Source organism: Chionomys nivalis, chromosome 2, assembly GCF_950005125.1.
Source record: "Chionomys nivalis chromosome 2, mChiNiv1.1, whole genome shotgun sequence".
Lineage (NCBI taxonomy): Eukaryota > Metazoa > Chordata > Mammalia > Rodentia > Cricetidae > Chionomys > Chionomys nivalis.
Window position 1 is genome coordinate 91,754,002 of NC_080087.1, and position 20,022 is coordinate 91,774,023.

At 38.5% G+C, this 20,022-nt stretch overlaps 1 protein-coding gene across 5 annotated transcripts in view; it reads left to right on the plus strand.

Annotated features, from left to right (window-relative positions):
- Ankrd12 (ankyrin repeat domain 12) overlaps positions 1–20,022 on the plus strand; it is a 107,332-nt gene that overhangs the window by 77,798 nt on the left and 9,512 nt on the right. For all 5 annotated transcript variants that reach the window (XM_057754175.1, XM_057754165.1, XM_057754189.1 and 2 more), the window contains 2 exons: positions 7,456–12,095; positions 17,240–17,338. In XM_057754175.1, the coding sequence (XP_057610158.1) occupies positions 7,456–12,095; positions 17,240–17,338 (4,739 nt within the window). The remainder of the gene's footprint in view (positions 1–7,455; positions 12,096–17,239; positions 17,339–20,022) is intronic.

Here is a 20,022-nt window from a genome sequence, read left to right on the forward strand (position 1 = left end):
ACTTGAAGATTTGAGGGTTGCAAATGAATCATAGGGTTTTTTATTACAATTAATATTGTGTGTATGAATGTGGACACATGTGCCACAGCACATCTGTAGAGGTCACAGGACATTCTGGGAACTGGTCCTCTCCCTCTGTCATCCAGAGATTAAGGATCCCTTGTCAGGCTTTGGCTGCAGTCACCTTTACACAGAGCCGCCTCCCTGGCCTAATGTAAGCAGGTTTACATTGAGTAACAGGATTCATTGTTACACCAGAAATAGACATTGGTGGCTTCAAGCCAGTAGTTGTGGAAGCAAAAATAGTGAATTGACTCTTTTTAGTCCTGATTTTTAAGGCAGCAGAAAAGAATGCAGGAAGTTGATCCATTTAAATTTCCGAGGAAAGATGAAAGAGTGACTGCAGATTCTTTGTTTTTTTGGTTTTTTCTTTTTTTTTTTCTTTTTTTCTTTTCTTTTTTTTTTGGTTTTTTCGAGACAGGGTTTCTCTGTGGTTTTGGAGCCTGTCCTGGAACTAGCTCTTGTAGACCAGGCTGGTCTCGAACTCACAGAGATCCGCCTGCCTCTGCCTCCCAAGTGCTGGGATTAAAGGTGTGCGCCACCACCGCCCGGCTTTTGGTTTTTTTTTTTTTTTTTTTTTTTTTTGGTTTTTCGAGACAGGATTTCTCTGTGGTTTTGGAGCCTGTTCTGGAACTAGCTCTTGTAGACCAGACTGGTCTCGAACTCACAGAGATCCGCCCGCCTCTGCCTCCCGAGTGCTGGGATTAAAGGCGTGCCCACCATCGCCTGGCTGACTGCGGATTCTATTAAGTACATCATTACTCTTACATGATGTTAACAGAATAATTGTTTCCAGTGTGTAATACACAAGGCAGTCTGCTCAAAAGTCCAATATTTGTTGACTTTCTTACTAGACACACTAGATTACAAAAAGTGTAATCATTTTGTTCAATACGAATCCAAAAGTATATCAAAACCTTTTAGCTTGTTGTTTTATATTTTTATTGTTATTTTTATATTAGATTTTTGAGGAAAGAACTCAATATATACCTTCATCTCTCAATTTGTCACATCTATTCTGGTTGCTTGGCCATTTTTATAGCATTCAAGAAAACATGCAGTTGGGTGTGGTGGCACATGCCTTTAATCCTAGGATGCAGAGGCAGGCTGGTCTCTTGAGTTGAAGGCCAGCCTGGTCTATAGAGTGAGTTCCAGGACAACCAGGGCTACATAAATACTGTCTTGAAAACCAAAGAAAAAGAAAAGGTGCAATTTATGGAGAGCTCAGTAGACAGGCCCAAAGCTTATAAGAGAACTTAGATACACTTAACCATTCTTTAAATGTCTCTAGTCTTGTTTTCAGTTTTCACTCAGACTACCTTGAACTATGCAAGAACAACTCTGAAATATATTTAAGAGTATTAGCTAAAAATAAAATGCAGAATTTTTTCATGGTCAGGAAAGATATAATAACATTTTAAATATTTGACAGTTGCATGTTTCTTGTTTTTCTATTATTAGAAATAAAATGTTGAAGACAAGTTGAGTTAAAAACTTTACAAGAACTTTTTTGTCAGAACAATTTCTTAAAATCTATTTTAAATACAAATTCAAATTTGATGATTAAGGAGACTCTAAATACTAAAAAAGTTTGAAACAAAATGACAAAATAACTTAGTATAATGATGACCAATGGCATTTAAACATTTTTTATTTAAATTTTTTTTCATATACAAAAACACCAGATGGTGGTAGCACACACCTTTAATCCCAACACTTTGGGAGGTAGAGGCAGGCAGATCTCTTTGAGTTTGAGGCCAGCCTGATCTGCAGAGCTAGTTCCAGGACAGCCAGGGCTACACCAAGAAACCCTGTCTCAAAAAACAAAACAACCAAATTTTTTTCGCAGAATATATTTTGTTTGTTTTTTCCTTCTGGAACTTTTCTTAGGTCTTCCTCACTTCCCTATCAACTCAGCTTTGTGTTCTCTCCCCTTCAAAACAAAAAAGAAAGATCCAATAAGATAAAATTTCCAGAACAAAACAAAAAGGCCACAACAACAACAACTATTGAGTCCATTTTGTATTGGCCAACTATCCTTGGGCATGTTACCCTGGAATGTGGTTGATATACCCTTTGGTGCTGTGTTGGAGAAAACTTGTTTTTCTTTTGCCAGAGGACATGAGTTACAAATAGATTCTTGGTTTAGGGGTGGTACTTTGTCTGGCTTGAACCTGTGCAGACCCTATGCATGCTGCCACAGCCCCTATGAGTTCATGTGTGCCCAGTCCTGTTGTCTCTGGAAGACAGTTTTCATTTCCTCTGGTCTTAAAGTCTTTCTGCTTCTTGAGCGTAGATCCTTGAGCCTTAAGGGAATGGGTTTAATGAAGATGTCCCATTTAGCAGTAAGTGCTCCAGGGTTGCTAATTCTGCACAATGTTTAATTGTTGGTCTCTGATTCCCATCTACTGGGAGAAGCTTCTCTGAGGAAGGTTAAGTTAGGCACTGATCTGTGGGTATTGCAGAGCTGTAGTAGTAGGTTCTCCCCTAGGCCCACGACCCATCTAGTCTCAGGTTCTTAGCTTCTTTCCCAATGGTCGGTATAAGTTCTTTCTCATGGTGTGGGCCTTAAATCCAATTAAAAAGGAGTCGGTTACCCTTATATTTGTGCCACTATTGCACCAGTATATCTTGCAGGCTGGTGGTTATTGTAGGTCTCGTGATTTGTGGCTAGGTGACTCTGACGACTGCCTTCCACCCCTGGTGGTGTCCAGACTACCTTCTAGCACCATGAATGCTAGTCAGTAGGAACTGAGCTTCTAATTGAGCACCAGCTCAACTTCTTCATGTTTGATGACTTAGGTAAGTGTTGTGTTGTTTACCTCAGTAGAGCCTTTCCATCTGGTTATGTGTGGAGAGCAACTAATAACCTTGACAACAACCTGTGATGTTGGGGGGTGGTCATCATAGGACCCTAACCATGGCCATTTTGACAATAGGAATTTGAGGATTTGGAGATTTTAGATGGTTTACTTAACATAGCGAATATATGCCTAAAACAACAACAAAAATGGAAGATCATTTTGAAGTGATTCTTTCACTGGTATCCAGGACCAGGTGATCTTGTCCTCAGTATAGTGAATTCAAAATTAAGTCTGCTTAAGGAAGGGAAGATTTTGTCACCTTTGTCTACACACATTCTACTTACACAATAACACCATAAGGGAAGTGGTCTTGGCTCAGGACCCCATATAAGACCAAGAAATATGAGTGGAATATTCCTGATAAGTGTGTGACTCAGAGTCCAGAACCAGATGGATTCATGGAAATATTTCATTATCATATGGATATTAGTTAATATCAGGCTAAATTCTTTACATTGGAATTTATAGGGTTTTTCAGAATAATATACATATTAAAAATGTGAGGAAACAAAGACCTGTTTGCATTGGAAGGTATTGGTTTAGTCTGTGAATCAGGATCATAAATGACAATTCTTACAGCTCCTAAGTACTGCATGTATATATGGTAACTCCACTAGTGTATATATTCCAAGCTGCTCATAAACATACGATGTCAGTACATGAATAAGATCATCCATTCTAGTCATATAAAAATAATAATACATTACTATGGTAGGCATAGGACCAGAAGAAATTATGTCATATCTGACATTAAAAAGAAGTAACATACATAAAAAATAAGTTCATGAGTCCTCATAAAAACTCGCATTCTCATTTCGCGTCTGTTGATGAACTGAGCACAGCCTTCTGGTGACACAGTAATGACATCTGCTGTGCTAGAAACCTGAAAACAAGAAAAGCTTTTAGAAAATCATGTTCATCCAACCACAGTTTCTTTTTTAAAATAATTTTAATTTTATGTGCATTCGTGTGAGGGTGTCAGATCCCCAGAAACTTGAGTTGCCATATGGGTGTTGGGAATTGAACCTGGGTACTCTGGAAGAACAACCAGTGTTCTTAACCACTGAGACATCTCTCCAGCTCCCCAACCACAGTTTCTTACAGATACCATTTTGGTATGTTCCCCTGTCTTCTTCTATACTCACATATTGACACATTTTTATTGCGAAGAGTAGTGTATGCCACATTTTCTCTACATTATTAAATTTGTCTGTACTATCAGATAGTTGAAAGTACCTGAATGTTCCTTCAGTAATCATATGAAATGTTTGCATATTAAGTGTAATAAGTTTATTACAGTGATAATAATGAAGGACTGGAAAAATGGCTCACTGGGTAAAATGCTTGCTGCACTCAGGGCCCCTGTAAAAGCTGTGCATGGCAGTTTACAGCTGTAACTGCAGTTCTGAGTTGAGGGGTGAGACAGGAGGGGCTGGGAGCTTACAAGGCAGCCAGTCTAGCCTGAAGGGTGAGCCCCAGGGTTAGTGTGACGCTGCCTCCAAAAAGGGATGGAGAGTAGAGAAAAGACTGAGAAAGACATCGTATTGTCTGTGTCTGGCCTCTGTACACACCCACTCAGGCACGACAGTCCACATATGTGAACACACATACATGACACAAACACAAACAAGGATGTGCTGAGCAATGTGTAGCTCGGCGGTAGAACGTTTGGCATATCTGTGACCCTGTTTGATAAATTACATTACCATCAAATTTCAAAAGAAAGTGTCTACTATCTTTAAATGAAAAAAATGATATACTGTAGGTTCTGCGATTTCGCTGCTTATTTTATATAATATTGCTAATCCCTACTTGAAATTCTTACTCTGTGACTTTATTTCTTCTCCGAGAAAGCCGGCATCGTGAGTGTTATTGTGGAAGTGGTGTTCCCTCAACAGCTGCCATGCTGTATAATGTGTGGAGCTCAGGCAGTCTTTGCTGCTGGAGGCAGGAGCTGTGTTCTTTTCAGCATGCTTCCCCAACACTCCGTGCCTGTGTATAGGACATTTTCCTGGGGATCGAGGGGACAAAAGTTATTTCCAGTGAAACTAATAGTTCAGTGAGAAACTAAGTAGAACTCATAAAGAAATGAAGTTTTTGAAAACTGCAAGGGGAGGGAAATCCTTGGGTTGAAAATATAAACAAGGGATGGAGAGATGGCTGGACAGTTAAGAACACTGACTGTACATCTAGAGAACCCAGGTTCAATTCCCAGTACCCACATGGCAGCCCACTAATTTTGTCTTTGACTTCTAGTTCCAGAAGATCTGACACCCTCATATCAGACATATGTCAAGGCAAAACACAAATGTATATAAAAAAATAAAATAAAAAAAAACTTTTTAAAAAAGAAGAAAATATAAACAAGTACACTGGAGGTAGAGTTAGAAGAAATCATGAGTTCCAGTCCATCATGGGCTATAATGAGACCCTCTCTTAAATGTTAAAAATAGGAACTGGAGAGATGTGGTTAAGAGCACTGGTTAAGCTCCAAAACCACAGAGAAACCCTGTCTCGGAAAACCAAAAAAACAAAAAAAAAAAAAGAGCACTGGTTAATCCCAGTATTCGGGAGGCAGAGACAGGCAGATCTCTGCGTTTGAGGCCAGCCTGGTCTACAGAGTGAGTTCTAGGACAGCCAGGGCTACACAGAAAAACCCTGCCTCGAAAAAATAAAAATAAAAATATAAAAGCCAAGCAAGGCACTGTGCTTATTGCTCTAAAAAGAAAAATACAGTGAAATAGATTCTACCAAGGCTTTCATTGTATTTCTACAACAGGTTGGCTAATTTTGTTTTGTTTTTGAGACAAGGTCTCACTGTGTAACCTTGGCTGGTATAGCAGGCTCGCATGGAACTGACAAAGTGGAGATCCACTTGTCTTTGCCTTTACTAAAGGAGGCAAATGGGTCACGAGAGCTCATTGGTCTGCCAATCTAGCAAACGTTGACACTCCTCTCACTCAGGGAGAGATGCTGCTGCAAACACTGTGAAGAATGGTAGAGAGAAGCACCTGACACCTCCCTTGCCCTGCGTGCTTGTGGGTGGGCGCCTGTGCTCACACAGTGTCGACCTGGGGGACTTGGGTTTGGTTTTAGTAGGTAGGGGGTTGCTTTGTTTTTAGATGGGTCTTCCTAGGTAGCAAGACTGATTTTTCTCCATTTCCAAAGTATGGGATTACAGGTGTGAACTAAAATCTTCATTTTGATTTAAAAAGCTATGTTGAAGTTCATTCTGCCAAGGCTTTGTTTGTATTTATACAACAGTGTGGCTGTAATTTGGTTTGGTTTTTGAGACAGGGTCTCAGTATGGCCTTGGCTGACCAAAAACTCACTGTGGTAGACCAGGCTGGCCTGGAACTCACAGAGATTCACCTACTACTGCCTCTCAAGTGTTGAAGATGTGAACCACCATGCCCGGTACTTAGCTATAATTTAATAAAATATTTGTATATTGAATAATACATAGAAAATGAGACTATTTCTCTGTGTTCTAGGTCTAAACTATAGAGTAAAAAACTTAAGGAACAGAGTAGTGCTTTTTGTGAATTACATACCTATTAAAATCTTAATTATGTAATTGGAGTCTTATTTAATTTTTTTTTTATTTTCTCTACTAAATAGCCGTATTTCTAGTATAGTTAAAGGTTGACAGAAGTTTCTGTCCTGCTTGGCCTACAGCCATTCAGTCCCAAAGAAACACACAGAGGTCTATATTAATTATAAACTGGTTGGCCTATTAGCTCAGGCTTTCTTATTAACTAACTCTTACATCGTACATTAATCCATTATTCTTATTCTTGTCTGTGTTAGCCACGTGGCTTGGTACCTTTTATCAGCAAGGCATTTTCTTTTTTTTTTTTTTTTTTTTCAGCAAGGCATTTTCATCTGGCTTCCTCTGTGTCTGAGTCACAACTGCAAGACTGAGCCTTTTCCCAGAATTCTCCTGTTCTGGTCACACCACCTATACTTCCTGCCTGGCTACTGGGCAATCAGCATTTTATTCAACCAGTACAACTGACAAATCTTTAAGGGCATAAGACCATTGTCCAACAGCTGTTAAAGCCTTCCCATCATTTAAATTATTGGTCTTTATGGCAAGCATAAAGTTCTCCTAATATATATTTTGAAAAATAAAACAAAATCTTTTTAATTTAGTGGTTCTTAATCTTTTTTAGGGGGAAGAATCAAAGAGCCTTACCTAAGCCATTCTCTTACCAGCATAAAAATGTACATATATATATAATTTGGAATATTTTTTTACAGTAGATGTTTCCCCTGAATCCAGGTGCCTCTGCTATATGTTCTTCCTCTGTATGTGTGTATATGTTCATGTCATACATTTTAATAGACATATTGTGTTAACATGTGCTTTTAAAAAAAGTCAAGAATCTCATCATAGAGGGGCATTCTGTAAAATTGTTCTACAAAACTAGTAGAACTTTTACATGGTTGTCTTGCTTATATGCTTAAGGTAATTTTATCGGAATTGTCTGATGTATTTATAAGCTATATTTTTCTTTTCTTATTCTAGATTCAGAAGAGGCTCATTCTGTAAATCCTTCTAGTGTTGATGAAAATATCGACTCAGAAACAGAGAAAGACTCTTTCATCTGTGAAAGTAAAGTTCTCCCAAGTAAAGCCCCACTCCCATCTGCTCTTGATGAGTATGAGTTCAAAGACGATGATGAAGAAGAGATAAGTAAAATGATCGATGACAGGCATATTCTTAGGAAAGAACAACGAAAAGAGAATGAATCTGAAGCCGAAAAGAGTGGTTTGTTTGCAAAACAGGAAAAAACCTTTTATTCTAAATCATTTAAAACTAAAAAGCAGAAGCCGTCCAGGGTTCTGTATTCTAGTACTGAAAGTTCTGATGAAGACGTTCTTCAGAACACAAAGATTTCTACTTCATGTTCTGTTCCTGAAACATCAAATTCTGATATGCAAGCCAAGAAAGAATATGAATATAAACAGAAAGGCAAAGTTAAAAGAAAATTGAAAAATCAGAATAAAAACAAAGAGAACCAAGAACTTAAACAAGAAAAAGAGGGGAAAGAAAACACCAGAATAACAAACTTAACTGTTAATACTGCACTGGATTGTTCAGAGAAAACCAGAGAGGAAGGCAATTTTAGGAAATCTTTTAGTCCAAAAGATGAAACTTCATTACACTTATTCCATATTTCCACTGGTAAATCCCCCAAACATTCTTGTGGCTTAAGTGAAAAGCAGTCAACACCACTAAAGCAAGAACATACGAAAGCATGCATATCTCCAGGGAGCTCTGAACTGTCCTTACAGCCTGATCTTGCTCGGTATGATAGTACAGAAACTGAGTTCTTGCCAGAAAGTTCAAATGTAAAATCTTACAAGCATAAGGAAAAAAACAAACATCAGAAAGATTTCCACCTAGAATTTGGTGAAAAGTCAAATGCCAAATTAAAAGATGAGGATCATAATCCAGCATTTGAAAACTCAGAGTGCACGCTGAAAAAGATGGATAAGGAAGGCAAAACACTAAAAAAACACAAACTGAAACATAAAGACAGGGAGAAAGAAAAGCACAAAAAAGAAGTTGAAGGTGAAAAGGAAAAATACAAAAATAAAGATAGTGCTAAAGAGCTGCAGAGGAGCATTGAATTTGACAGAGAATTTTGGAAAGAGAATTTTTTTAAAAGCGATGAAACTGAGGATCTCTTTTTAAATATGGAACATGAGTCCTTAACAGAAAAAAAATCAAAACTGGAAAAAAACATGAAAGATGACAAATTACCTAAGGAAAAACATGTCTCAAAAGAGAGGAACTTTAAAGAAGAACGGGAAAAGACTAAAAAGGAAAACGAAAAATTCCTTAGGGAAGAAAGAGAGAGCGCATCCACAGAGAAAGAAACGGAGTATACTTCTGTGGGTGCCAGTATAAACCAGGACTCTGTAGGACCACATTCAGTGGAAAAGGAAATGGACATTGAAAAACAAGAAAAGCATACAAAAGAAAGGGAAAAATCTGACAGACGATTTCAAACTAGGGAAAAAGAGGGTGACAAGACTGAAAGAAAATTTTCTGAAAAAGAAAAGAAGATGAAACATGAACATAAGTCAGATAAAGAGAAATTGGATTTTAGTGAATGTGCTGACAGAATAAAAGAAAAAGACAAACTGTGTCCACATCAAACAGAAAGGTGTCAGAAAGAAGGGGAGAAGATGAAAAACATGATTAAAAAAACTGATGACAGAGAGAGGAACAGAGAGAAAACAGATAGAAAGCATGACAAAGAAAAACCTGAAAAAGACAGGTGTTTAGCAGAAAGCAAAGAAAAGCACTTGGAGAAAAGAAAGTCTGATAATAGTGAATATATCAAGTCAGAAAAGGTCAGAAGTAAAGACAGGGAAGGGGAGAAGAAGGAAAAATTTAGAGATAAAGAAAGTATAAATGTAACTAACTCCAGGCATTTACAAGAAGAGAAAAGGTCAAGTATAGGAGACAGTAGTAGTAAAATCCAGCATGAGAAAACTATATCCCTTAAAGAAAAGGCAAGGGATGAACCTTTGAAAACTCCAGATGGAAAAGAGAAAGATAAAAAAGATATAGACAGATACAAAGAACGAGACAAACGTAAAGACAAAATCCAACTGAATCCTTTAATCAAACTAAAGTCTGAAACAGATAAGCCTAAACCTAAATCATTACCAGTCTCAAAAGACGTCCGACCTAAAGAGAAGAGGTTAGTGAATGATGATCTCATGCAGACAAGTTTTGAACGAATGCTCAGCCTTAAAGACCTAGAAATAGAACAGTGGCACAAAAAACATAAGGAAAAAATTAAGCAAAAAGAAAAAGAACGATTAAGAAATCGTACTTGTTTAGAACTTAAAGTAAAAGATAAAGAAAAAACAAAGCATATACCCACTGAATCAAAAAATAAAGAATTTTCCAGGTCAAGAAGTTCAGAATTGACTGATGTTTATAATAAGGAGAAACAGTCTAAAGATGTTGGAAGTAATAGATCACAGTCTGTTGACACCAAAAATGTACTGAGTTTAGGTAAGTCATCCTTTATTTCAGAGAACAGCTCAAACCGCTCTCCTAGGTCAGAAAGCGAGAGACTGGGTCTTAGCTCCAGGTCTGTTTCCATGATTTCTGTTGCTAGTTCAGAAGATTCTTGCCACACAGTGACAACCCCACGGCCTCTTGTTGAATATGACTCTGACTTTATGTTAGAGGGCTCAGAATCTCAGTTGTCTTTTTCCCAGTCACCTTTTTTGCCAAATGCCAAATCTCCAGCCCTTTATGAAAGGGAGCTGGAGAGCCTTACTGACCTGCCGGAACGACTTAAGCCACCATGTACAAACAGACTTCCAGTGTGCCATCTCAGGTCATCTTCTGTGGAAGATGTTAAACTAATAACTAATGAAGTAAGGCCTACTGTAGAAATCAGAAGATGTAGCATGCCCTCAGTCATCTGTGAACCCACAAAACATTTCCAGATAGCAGAAGAAAGCAACCAAGGCAGCTTAGGTGTGCCAAGAGAGACTTGTCCTTCTCCCAAACCTGAAGTATCTCCAATGCCAGAAAGAGGCCTTTCGCATTTGTCTGACTTAAACCCCAACTTTACAGGCTCTCCAACTAGGACTATAAACAGCAGGTATATTTCAACTGATACAAATGTAATCAAGAGTGCTGGTGTTGTGGGTACTTTAATGGACAGTCCAATGCACTTGGAACCATCTAATCAGGTTGGAGTAATCCAAAATAAATCATGGGAGATGCCTGTTGATAAGCTGGAGTCTTTAAGCACCAGTGAATTTATATGCCCAGATTCTGGTACAGCTGATCAAGATTCCTCTACTCAGAGTTTCTGTAATTCAGAAAACAAAATGTTAAGAGAACAAAGTACTGACTGTTTATCCCTGCACCAGACTGAACTACCAGGAAACTTGTGTGCTCAGGATCCAGCATCTTTTCTGTCTTCACCGCAACCATGCTCTTTTTCCACCCAGTCACAGTCAGATGCTGAGTGTGCTTCTAAACCTGTATCTTTGTCGTATGCTGCCAATCAAGAACCAGGTATTTTACAACAGAAAAATGCAGCTCATATGATTAGCTCTGTAATAGATAACGATAGTAACTTTACAAAGGATGTGGAAAATACGTTTGTCCTAGCAGACATTCAGAAGACGAATTCTTTTGTACAAGTTTACTCTGAAAGCAGTATTCAAGAAACACTCCCAGCCTTTGAGAAGGCAAATACTTTGCTTGTATTGCCATCAGAAAAGGACTTCAGTGGAAGTGATGCTGCTTCTCAGATCAGTACACATTATGCATTTAGCAAACTTACTTACAAGTCTTCCAGTAGCCATGATGTTGAGAAGAGCACAGATGATGCTCACGTTGTCTCACATGAAAAAGAAAGCAAACTGCAAAGTTTAGTCTTAACTCAGTTGAGTAAATGTGATTCTGATTTGTATGAAATGAATGCAGGGATGCCGAAAGGAAACCTAAATGAACAGGATAATCCAAAGCATGGTCTTGATAGTGAAAAGTATTTGCTTTCCATTGAAGATGAAGAATCTCAGCAGAGCACTTTATCAGGTGTGGAGAGCCATTCACAGCAGTCAGCCCAACCAGAGATGCACAAATATGACCAACTCATTAAAGGAGAATTAGAAGAAAGCGCCGAAGACGATAAAACTGAAAACCAAATCCCCCAAAGAATGACTAGAAACAAATCGAGCACAATGGTAAATCAAAGCAAGCAGATTCTTGCTGGCTGTACACTTTTGCCAGAAAAAGACAGTGACTCCTCGCCCAGGGGAAGAATAAGGCTCACTGAAGATGATGATCCTCAGATTCACCATCCACGGAAAAGGAAAGTGTCACGGGTCCCTCAGCCTGTGCAAGTGAGTCCCTCTTTACTACAGGCAAAGGAGAAAACGCAGCAATCTCTAGCAGCCATCGTAGATTCTCTGAAACTAGATGAGATTCAACCATACAGTTCTGAGAGAGCAAATCCATATTTTGAATATTTGCACATAAGGAAAAAAATAGAAGAAAAACGCAAGTTATTATGTAGCGTTATTCCTCAAGCTCCTCAGTATTATGATGAATATGTAACATTTAATGGATCATATCTCCTGGATGGAAACCCCTTAAGCAAGATTTGTATTCCTACAGTAAGTAAATTGTCACTTGATACATATCTGCAGTACTCCTGGGGGTATAGCTCAGTGGTAGTATACTTGTCTCACGTACATAAGACCTTGGCCCAGTCTTCAGTACTGGGGAGGAAATTGTACATATGCCATTGCATACATAATTTGAAGTTTTCTAGTAGTTGATATTTTGAAAGTAAAAAGACCTGATAGATTAATTTTATAAGTGTTAAGTTAGTATATCCAATGTGTTACTTCAATATATAATCAAAATACAGTTATTTGAGGTATTTTACTTCCTTTTTCCACCGAGTCTTTGAAGTTTGATGTATCCACGTGTATTATCGTACATGTCCACCCTTACTGACAATACATCACAAAGTAGCTTCCTTATCCGGTTTCACGTTTTAACTTTTCCTCACCTGCCCATCCTTTGTTTTAAAGGAGACATGTTTTGATTTCTTTGATGATGAATGCCCCTGCATGGACTTGATCCCATTATTTTGTCTTCTCTAGAACCTTCCTCTATTAAATACTCCTCACTAGTATTTTTTTTCCGGTCTCCTTTCTTGATGGCCTATGTTTGTCCATTCAGAATAAATATGGGATTAGAGACAGGAAAAGAATCTCCCTTGACTTTCCCAGCTCATCAACTGTATACTGTTTGTCACCTTCACTGCCATGCTTGTGCACACTGATTTGTGTGTGACAGCTTTTCAACCTAATCTATTTATACTTGAGCCATTATGGCATAGCAGGGATCACCACTGAGCTTTTTGTAAGGTTTATTGGATTATATTTGTTTTATTTGGTATGATTTGACGTCATAACCACCTTGCTTTTATTAAGTTCTTCTGTCATGAGCTTAAGTACTTATTTATTCTTTTGGTTTCTCTGCCTTATTGGCTGATTGTTGGGGGAGTCATTTCCCAGCCACCCAGACTCCTGAAATAATCACACAGAAATCTGTATGAATTGCAGTACTGTTTGGCCAATAGCTTAAGTGTATTTCTGGCTAACTCTTATATCTTAAATTAACCCATTTCTATTCATCTGTGTATTGCCATGTGACTGTGGCTTACTGGCAAGGTTCCGGCGGAAATGTCTGTCTCCTGCGGGCGGCTACATGGCTTCTCTTTATCTTTGCCTTCTTTCTTCCAACATTCAGTTTAGTTTTCCCGCCTAGCTCTATTCTGCTAAACCATTGGCTGAAAGCAACGTCTTTATTCATTAACCAATAAAAAGCAACACATATACAGAAGAACTTCCCACACCAACTGATTTTTCTGTCCTGTCAACTAAAATAAACATTAATTGTATTGATTGCCTCCTCTGTCTTCCCATTTTCTGTATTGCCACTGTGATGTGATGACCTCATTACCACCTGAGATAATCATATACATAAATATTGCATATTTTCATTTATTATGAAATATTAATTCAAATATTCAAATTTTTTAAATATTAATTATGTTACATATACAAACAGTAAGTATATGCTAAGCATTGTGCTAGGAACTAGATTTTGGAAATGAACAAGATAGACTTCCTAAATTGCTGTCATAGTTCCCATGTTTTCTCAGTCCAGCTTAATGGTGGTCTGGGTTTCATTATAAAACATATCTGTCGTTGGGGTATGGTGGTGCACACTACAAATCCCAAAATGGGGGAGGCAAAGGAGGCAGATCTCCCTGAGTTCAAGACCAGTCTGGTCTACTTGGAGAGTACAGCCAGACAGACTAGATGGTGGAACCCTGTCTTTAAAAGAAAAAAATCTGTTGTTGTGGCTATGAGGCTAAACATTTTGAGTGATTTTCAATTTTCTGTAGGGTAAATCTCAATTTCTTACTGTTGCATACAAAGTCCTTTCTTCCAATACTTTTACTAGGCTTGGTCTTAGTAACTGCCCCTAGTGTACAAGAGGGTACACTGGAACCCCCTAACATAGGGACTCTTTGGCAGCGTGCCTTTACATGTTCTATTTTTTTTTTTATTTTTTATTTTTTTATTTATTTTTTTTTTTTGGTTTTTCAAGACAGGGTTTCTCTGTGGCTTTGGAGCCTGTCTTGGAACTAGCTCTGTAGACGAGGCTGGTCTCGAACTCACAGAGATCCGCCTGCCTCTGCCTCCCAAGTGCTGGGATTAAAGGCGTGCGCCACCATCGCCCGGCTCATGTTCTATTTTTTAATCTGGTGTGTTTGAAATGGATGAGGACAGATACTAAACATTAGCTGAGAAGTGATGCTGGTGTATTTAAAATCTTTACAGATCAATAGATAAGTAATGAACGGTAAATTTGTATTGATACAGTCTTTCAGCAAAATCCATTATTAATAATTAAAAAATTCAGCTAATAATTTTCGTTTGTTGCCCAATTTTTATTTCCTCTTAAAAAGTAAAACATTTTAACTGAAATTATGTAAGCTCGGACTATATCATAAAGAACACGTTCTGGGGGGCTGGAGAGATGGCTCAGCAGTTAAGAACATTGCCTACTCTTCCAAAGGTCCTGAGTTCAATTTCCAGCAACCACATGGTAATGAGGTCTGGTGTCCTCTTCTGGCCTGCAGGCATACACAAAGACAGAATATTGTATACATAATAAATAAATAAAGATTAAAAAAAAGAAGAAGAACACGTTCTGTTAGAATTTGTAAGTTAGTTCTTAAACTCTTTGACACCTCACTCCTGAGAAATGGTGTGGTACAAGTCTGATTCCCGTGATGGAATGCAGAGAGACTTCGTTAAATTAGAATTGTTTCAGATACTTCTTTGAGACAGATGATAGAAATTGGATGGTAGATAGAAATTGGATATAGTATGGATTTTTGCCTTTAATGAGAATTAAAGCTGTGTGGTGAAACGAATGCCCACTTAGCAGTCACAAATTAGATACCTAAATTTGACTTCACACCAGTAGTTTTGTGTAGTTTTAAGTGATTAATTCCACTTCTCTTCTGATTATCTTCCTCCCGCCATGCTTTCTCCGCCATTCATATATGTACTTAGCTCTTCCTTCAGAATGTTCACATTCTGTCCTCTCAAAGAACCGGCAGCCCCGGTTTTAACTGGTCTTCCTCTGTGTTCCTTGAGACAACTGCATACCTACAAGAGATGGTAGTATTAAAACAATATCACAAACCTCATTTCTTTAAACTTAAAACAACTCACAGACACAAAAAAATTAATGTGTTTTTACAATTAGAGGTCTAAACAGTTATCCCAAATACGCTGTTGCCTTATAGATGTCCACACTGTTCTTTTGAGACCTTGTGATGATGTCTTATGTGTGTTTGGCTCCTCAGAATTCCTGCATGCTAGTTAGAAATACAAAGTCTTTACAAATTTAGCTTTGATTTTTCTTTTGGAAAGAACTTTTCTTAATGCTCTCTTGTGATCATTGTAGCACCACCATAGGAATTTGATGTCCTGCCTTCTAATGGAGTCAACAGACTATAACATGTTAGGAGATAACTAACTTACCTTTCCCTAGTAGGCCAGTAGTAGTCATAACAAGGATATGAAAAGGAAAACACAGATACCTTAAGTAGAGAGAATATTCAGGGTCAAAGATTGTTGCCAGACTGGCCTGTCTACATTAATAAATTGCCAACTTCCTCTGGAATTAATCAGAAAGCATAATCCATTGTAATTCCAAGTTAGAAATGAACTGATAACTTTTGAATGATTACACACAAAGTTATGTGGGATGTTGTATACAATTAAGAAAATTCCAGCCAGAGAGATGGCTCAGCGGTTAAGAGCACTGACTGCTCTTCCAGAGGTCCTGAGTTCAATTCCCAGCAACCATATGGTGGCTCACAACCACCTATAATGAGATCTGGTGCCCTCGACTGGCCTACAGGCAGGATACTGTATGTATGTATGTATGTATGTATGTATGTATGTATGTATGTATGTATAAATAAATAGAAAGTCTATTACTTAGTTTTGTCTACTTTTTAATGAGAGAGTTCATCAACACCGAGGTTTTTTCTGTTTTATTCTTATCAAGTCTACAAAGAGGCTTTGCTTATTAAACTGAAGCACTGCTGTTGTCTCAAAGTTTTTGTACCAGCTTTTCTGTTTCTGTGACCCTCATCTCTTCCTGTCTGGGAGCTCTAACTGATGCTCTAAAATAGCTCTGCAGTAATTAACTTTTTAGTCCTAATGATTTGCTCTTTGAAATTTTTCAGTGGCCTAAATATCAAAAAATCTAAACATAATGGAATGTCCTGCTAGGTTTTAGACAATTGGAACTGACTGAAAAGTCTTACTCAGTTGTATAATGGCTTTTTCATCAGAAGGACTCGCTGTGGCAAATAAGCTGACAGTATTTGGTTTGCCTCAAAGATTGTGCGTTTCAATTCAGCATTTTCTGAACCCATTGCTTTAGGCGGAGATCATGTTAGTGGGTGCATGTGGCAGAGACTCATCACTTCATGGCATCCAGGGAAGGGAACTGGAGGATACTCCACCTCCACTCCCGGCTCTCTTTTTACAGTCCTGCCACCTTTCAGTAGTTTATTCAGATTTTGAACAGACTGGAGTTTGATTGAAGTGTTGATTAGGGCAGAGCCCTCATAACCTAATTGTCTTAGAAAGCTTCTGTTGTCAAGTTGATCAACCTGGGAAGAAGGAACCCCAAATGAAGAGTCTCCTCCCTCAGACTGGTTTGTGGGCATGCATATTGGGCATTTCTTGATTGGTAATTGATGGAGGAGGGTTCAGCCCACTCAGTGGTACCCTCCTTAAGACACGTGGGCCTTGCCTGTATAAGAAAAATAGCTAAGCAAGCCAGTAAGCAGCATGCATCCATTGGTTTCTGCTTCTAACTCCTGTCTTGAGTTCTTGCCTTGGCTTCCCTCAGGGAACTGTAACCCATAAGCCAAATAAACCCTTCCCTCTCTAGGTTGCTTTTGGTCAGTCAGTGTTTTGTCACAGCAATAGAGAAGAAAACTAAAACAGTTGCTTCTATGCATATCTGATTGACACTTACAAATATTCCTTACTAATCCTCTAGGATTCTCAGTCTAATCAAGTTGACAAGATTATCCATCACAGAATGTATTGTTTAATTCATGAAATGTCATGTTTTAAGTTACACACTGAAAGTTTAATTGTAGATAAAAAGACTTAATAGTTTCTATGTGCTTTCTAATTAGATTACACCACCACCTTCGCTGTCAGATCCACTTAAAGAGCTCTTTCGGCAACAGGAAGTAGTAAGAATGAAACTGCGTTTGCAACATAGCATCGAACGGGTAAGGCGCCCTCAAATATAAATGTATGTAAAAATGACCTATAACTTTTCATTGGTGGATATCACCCATTTACTACCCTTTGGGGGAAATGCTGTGATTTTCTTCTCGTATGCTCATCTAATTGAAGGGAGAATTTTACACCTATCTTAGGATAGTTGCTTCCTTATTACAACTCATGGTGAAGTATGTTTTTATATCTGAAATCTCTGTGATACATCATTTGTTAAATTTGTAGTATTCAAATGGTCAGTTTCTAGTAGAACATTTAGAATTCTAGGTTTTCGAGTGCTTTTGGCCATACCAGTCACTTTAAGGGTAATGGGAGAGGCTATATCTACTCATCTTTTTGGTATGCCTTAGTATCTAATTTTCAGTAGTTTGTTTGGTTTGGTTTTTTGAGATAGGGTTGCTCTGTGTTTCCCTGGTTTTCCTGGAACTCATTGGGTATACCAGGCTGATCTAGAACTCATCCTGCCTCTGCCTCCTGAATGCTGGGATTAAAAGTGTGCACTGCCACCGCCTGGCTGGTACTTAGTTAGTCTTGACATGAAAGAACTTTTTAAAAAAAAAAAAAAAAATGGCAAACTGGTGCTGGAGGAATGGTCCAGTAGTTAAGAAAATCATTGCTATTCTTTTAGATCACAAGGGTTCAAATCCAAATATCCATATATTGGCTCACAACCATCTAACTCCTGTTCCGGAGGATCCAAAGCCACCTTCTAGTTTTCCACAGGCACCAGGCACACATGTGATACACATACATAATATGCAGGCAAAACATTTACATAAAATTAACCCTATTGCTAGAAATCATGGAAGTCATTTTACATGGATTTACAAAGTATATCCCCTCAAGCCAGATGTGGTGGCACATGCCTTTAATTCTAGCACTCCAGAGGAAAACAGGCAGGTGGTCTTTGTGAGTTCGAAGCCAGCCTGGTCTACATAAGAAGATCCAGAATAGCCAGATCTACAGAGGGACCATATCTCAAAAGAAAACATAAATATATCCATATCCCCTTAAGCTTGTGGTAAAGTTATATGACCTCTAAAAGATGTAAGCTATATTTCACAGAAATATGCAAATACTTGTCTTTGATTTATATGCAGTGGGTTCCCCATGGCAGAGGCTCTTAACCTTTTTTGTACTTTGAACCAATTAGGGAACTTGTAACGAGTTCTTAGACTATATTTTTAAGTGAGTAAAGTTCATGTGATTGCAAAGAGAAGCAAGACGGGAGAGCAAAGCACTGGCATAGGCTGAACTTGGTGACAGTGTCTTGTACATCCTCCTCCCTGCACAGAGGAAGCCGAGTGTCCATGCTCCCAGCCTGTCCTCACAAGGCACTGTTTGCTGGTCATTCTTGCTAGCACAGGTCTCAGAGCTATTCTTGTTGACACTGAAGGTAAAAGTTTATGGTGACCAAGTAATACAAGCCTGTAGCAGACTCAGGATGGGTTACAATCTACAAATAGACATCTGTGGTTCCATCTGCTAAATACAAAAGATTAATAAGACTCAGGCCATCCATAACTGGAAGTTTGGGAAACTTAACTCATTAAAGAGGAGTGTGTTTATTTCTGTAAATAATATCATTGTAAAAATTAAGCTTCAGCTGGAGAGGTGGCTCAGCAGTTAAGAGCACTCCCTGCTCTTCCAGAGGACCTGGGTTTGATTTTCAACACACATATTGAAGCTCACAGTCACCTGTAACTGGAGTTTCAAGAGATCCAGTGCCTCTTCTGGCTTTTGTAAGCACAGGCACGCGGGTGTAGTACACAAACACACTGTGTATGAGGGCAAATACTCACACACAGAAAAATAAAATTCTGAAAGAGAGAGAGAGCAGACATCACAAGGAAATGCAAACATCTGTTAGGATGACTAATAAATAGCATAATAGAATACACCAAGAAATGCATAAGGAAATTGGTCAGGATGTAAAAATGACATCAGCCGCGACTGCAACAGTCTGGCTGTTCCTCGACAGCTAAAAGACTTATGACCCAGCAGTTTCACTCCTAGTTATTACCTCATAAAAAAATAAAAATACATGTCCAGGACAGACAGAAACTTAAGTATAAATACTCAGAACAGATTTTCATAGTAACCCCAAAGAAAGCAAAGCATTATCTCAGACCTGTTATAGCACACTGTCTGGACCTAAGAGTTAAAGAGTCATAAGGCAGACCAACAAAATGCATATACATTATGATTGTAAGTTTTACTTAACAGGAAGTCCTTATGAGGAAATGAAGATCCAAAGAAGTGGTAAAATCCTGATGCTTTTATGTTAGGTTAAACAGAGAAACCTAGAGAAAGCAAAGGGAAGATAAAGGTTATTTCAGAAGGATTCTCTTGACTTTACCTCCCTGCTTCTGGTGGTAAGAATGTTCCTTTGTGCTGGGTGTTGGTGGTGCACACCCTTAATCCCAGCACTCAGGGGGCAGAGGCAGATGGAACTCTGAGTTCAGGGCCAGCCTGGTCTACAGAAAAAGTTCCAGGGCAGCCAGGGCTCCACAGACCTTCTCTCAACCCTCCCCACCGCCTGTTACTTTCCTCCTGATGTGTAGAGGACATCTTGTACTTGGGAACTTTATTTCCTCAGGGTACCCTTGTCCTAGTTGTTTTTAAAATGACTTCAGCTCAAAATAACCATTATGCCAAATTAGCATAGTCTGTC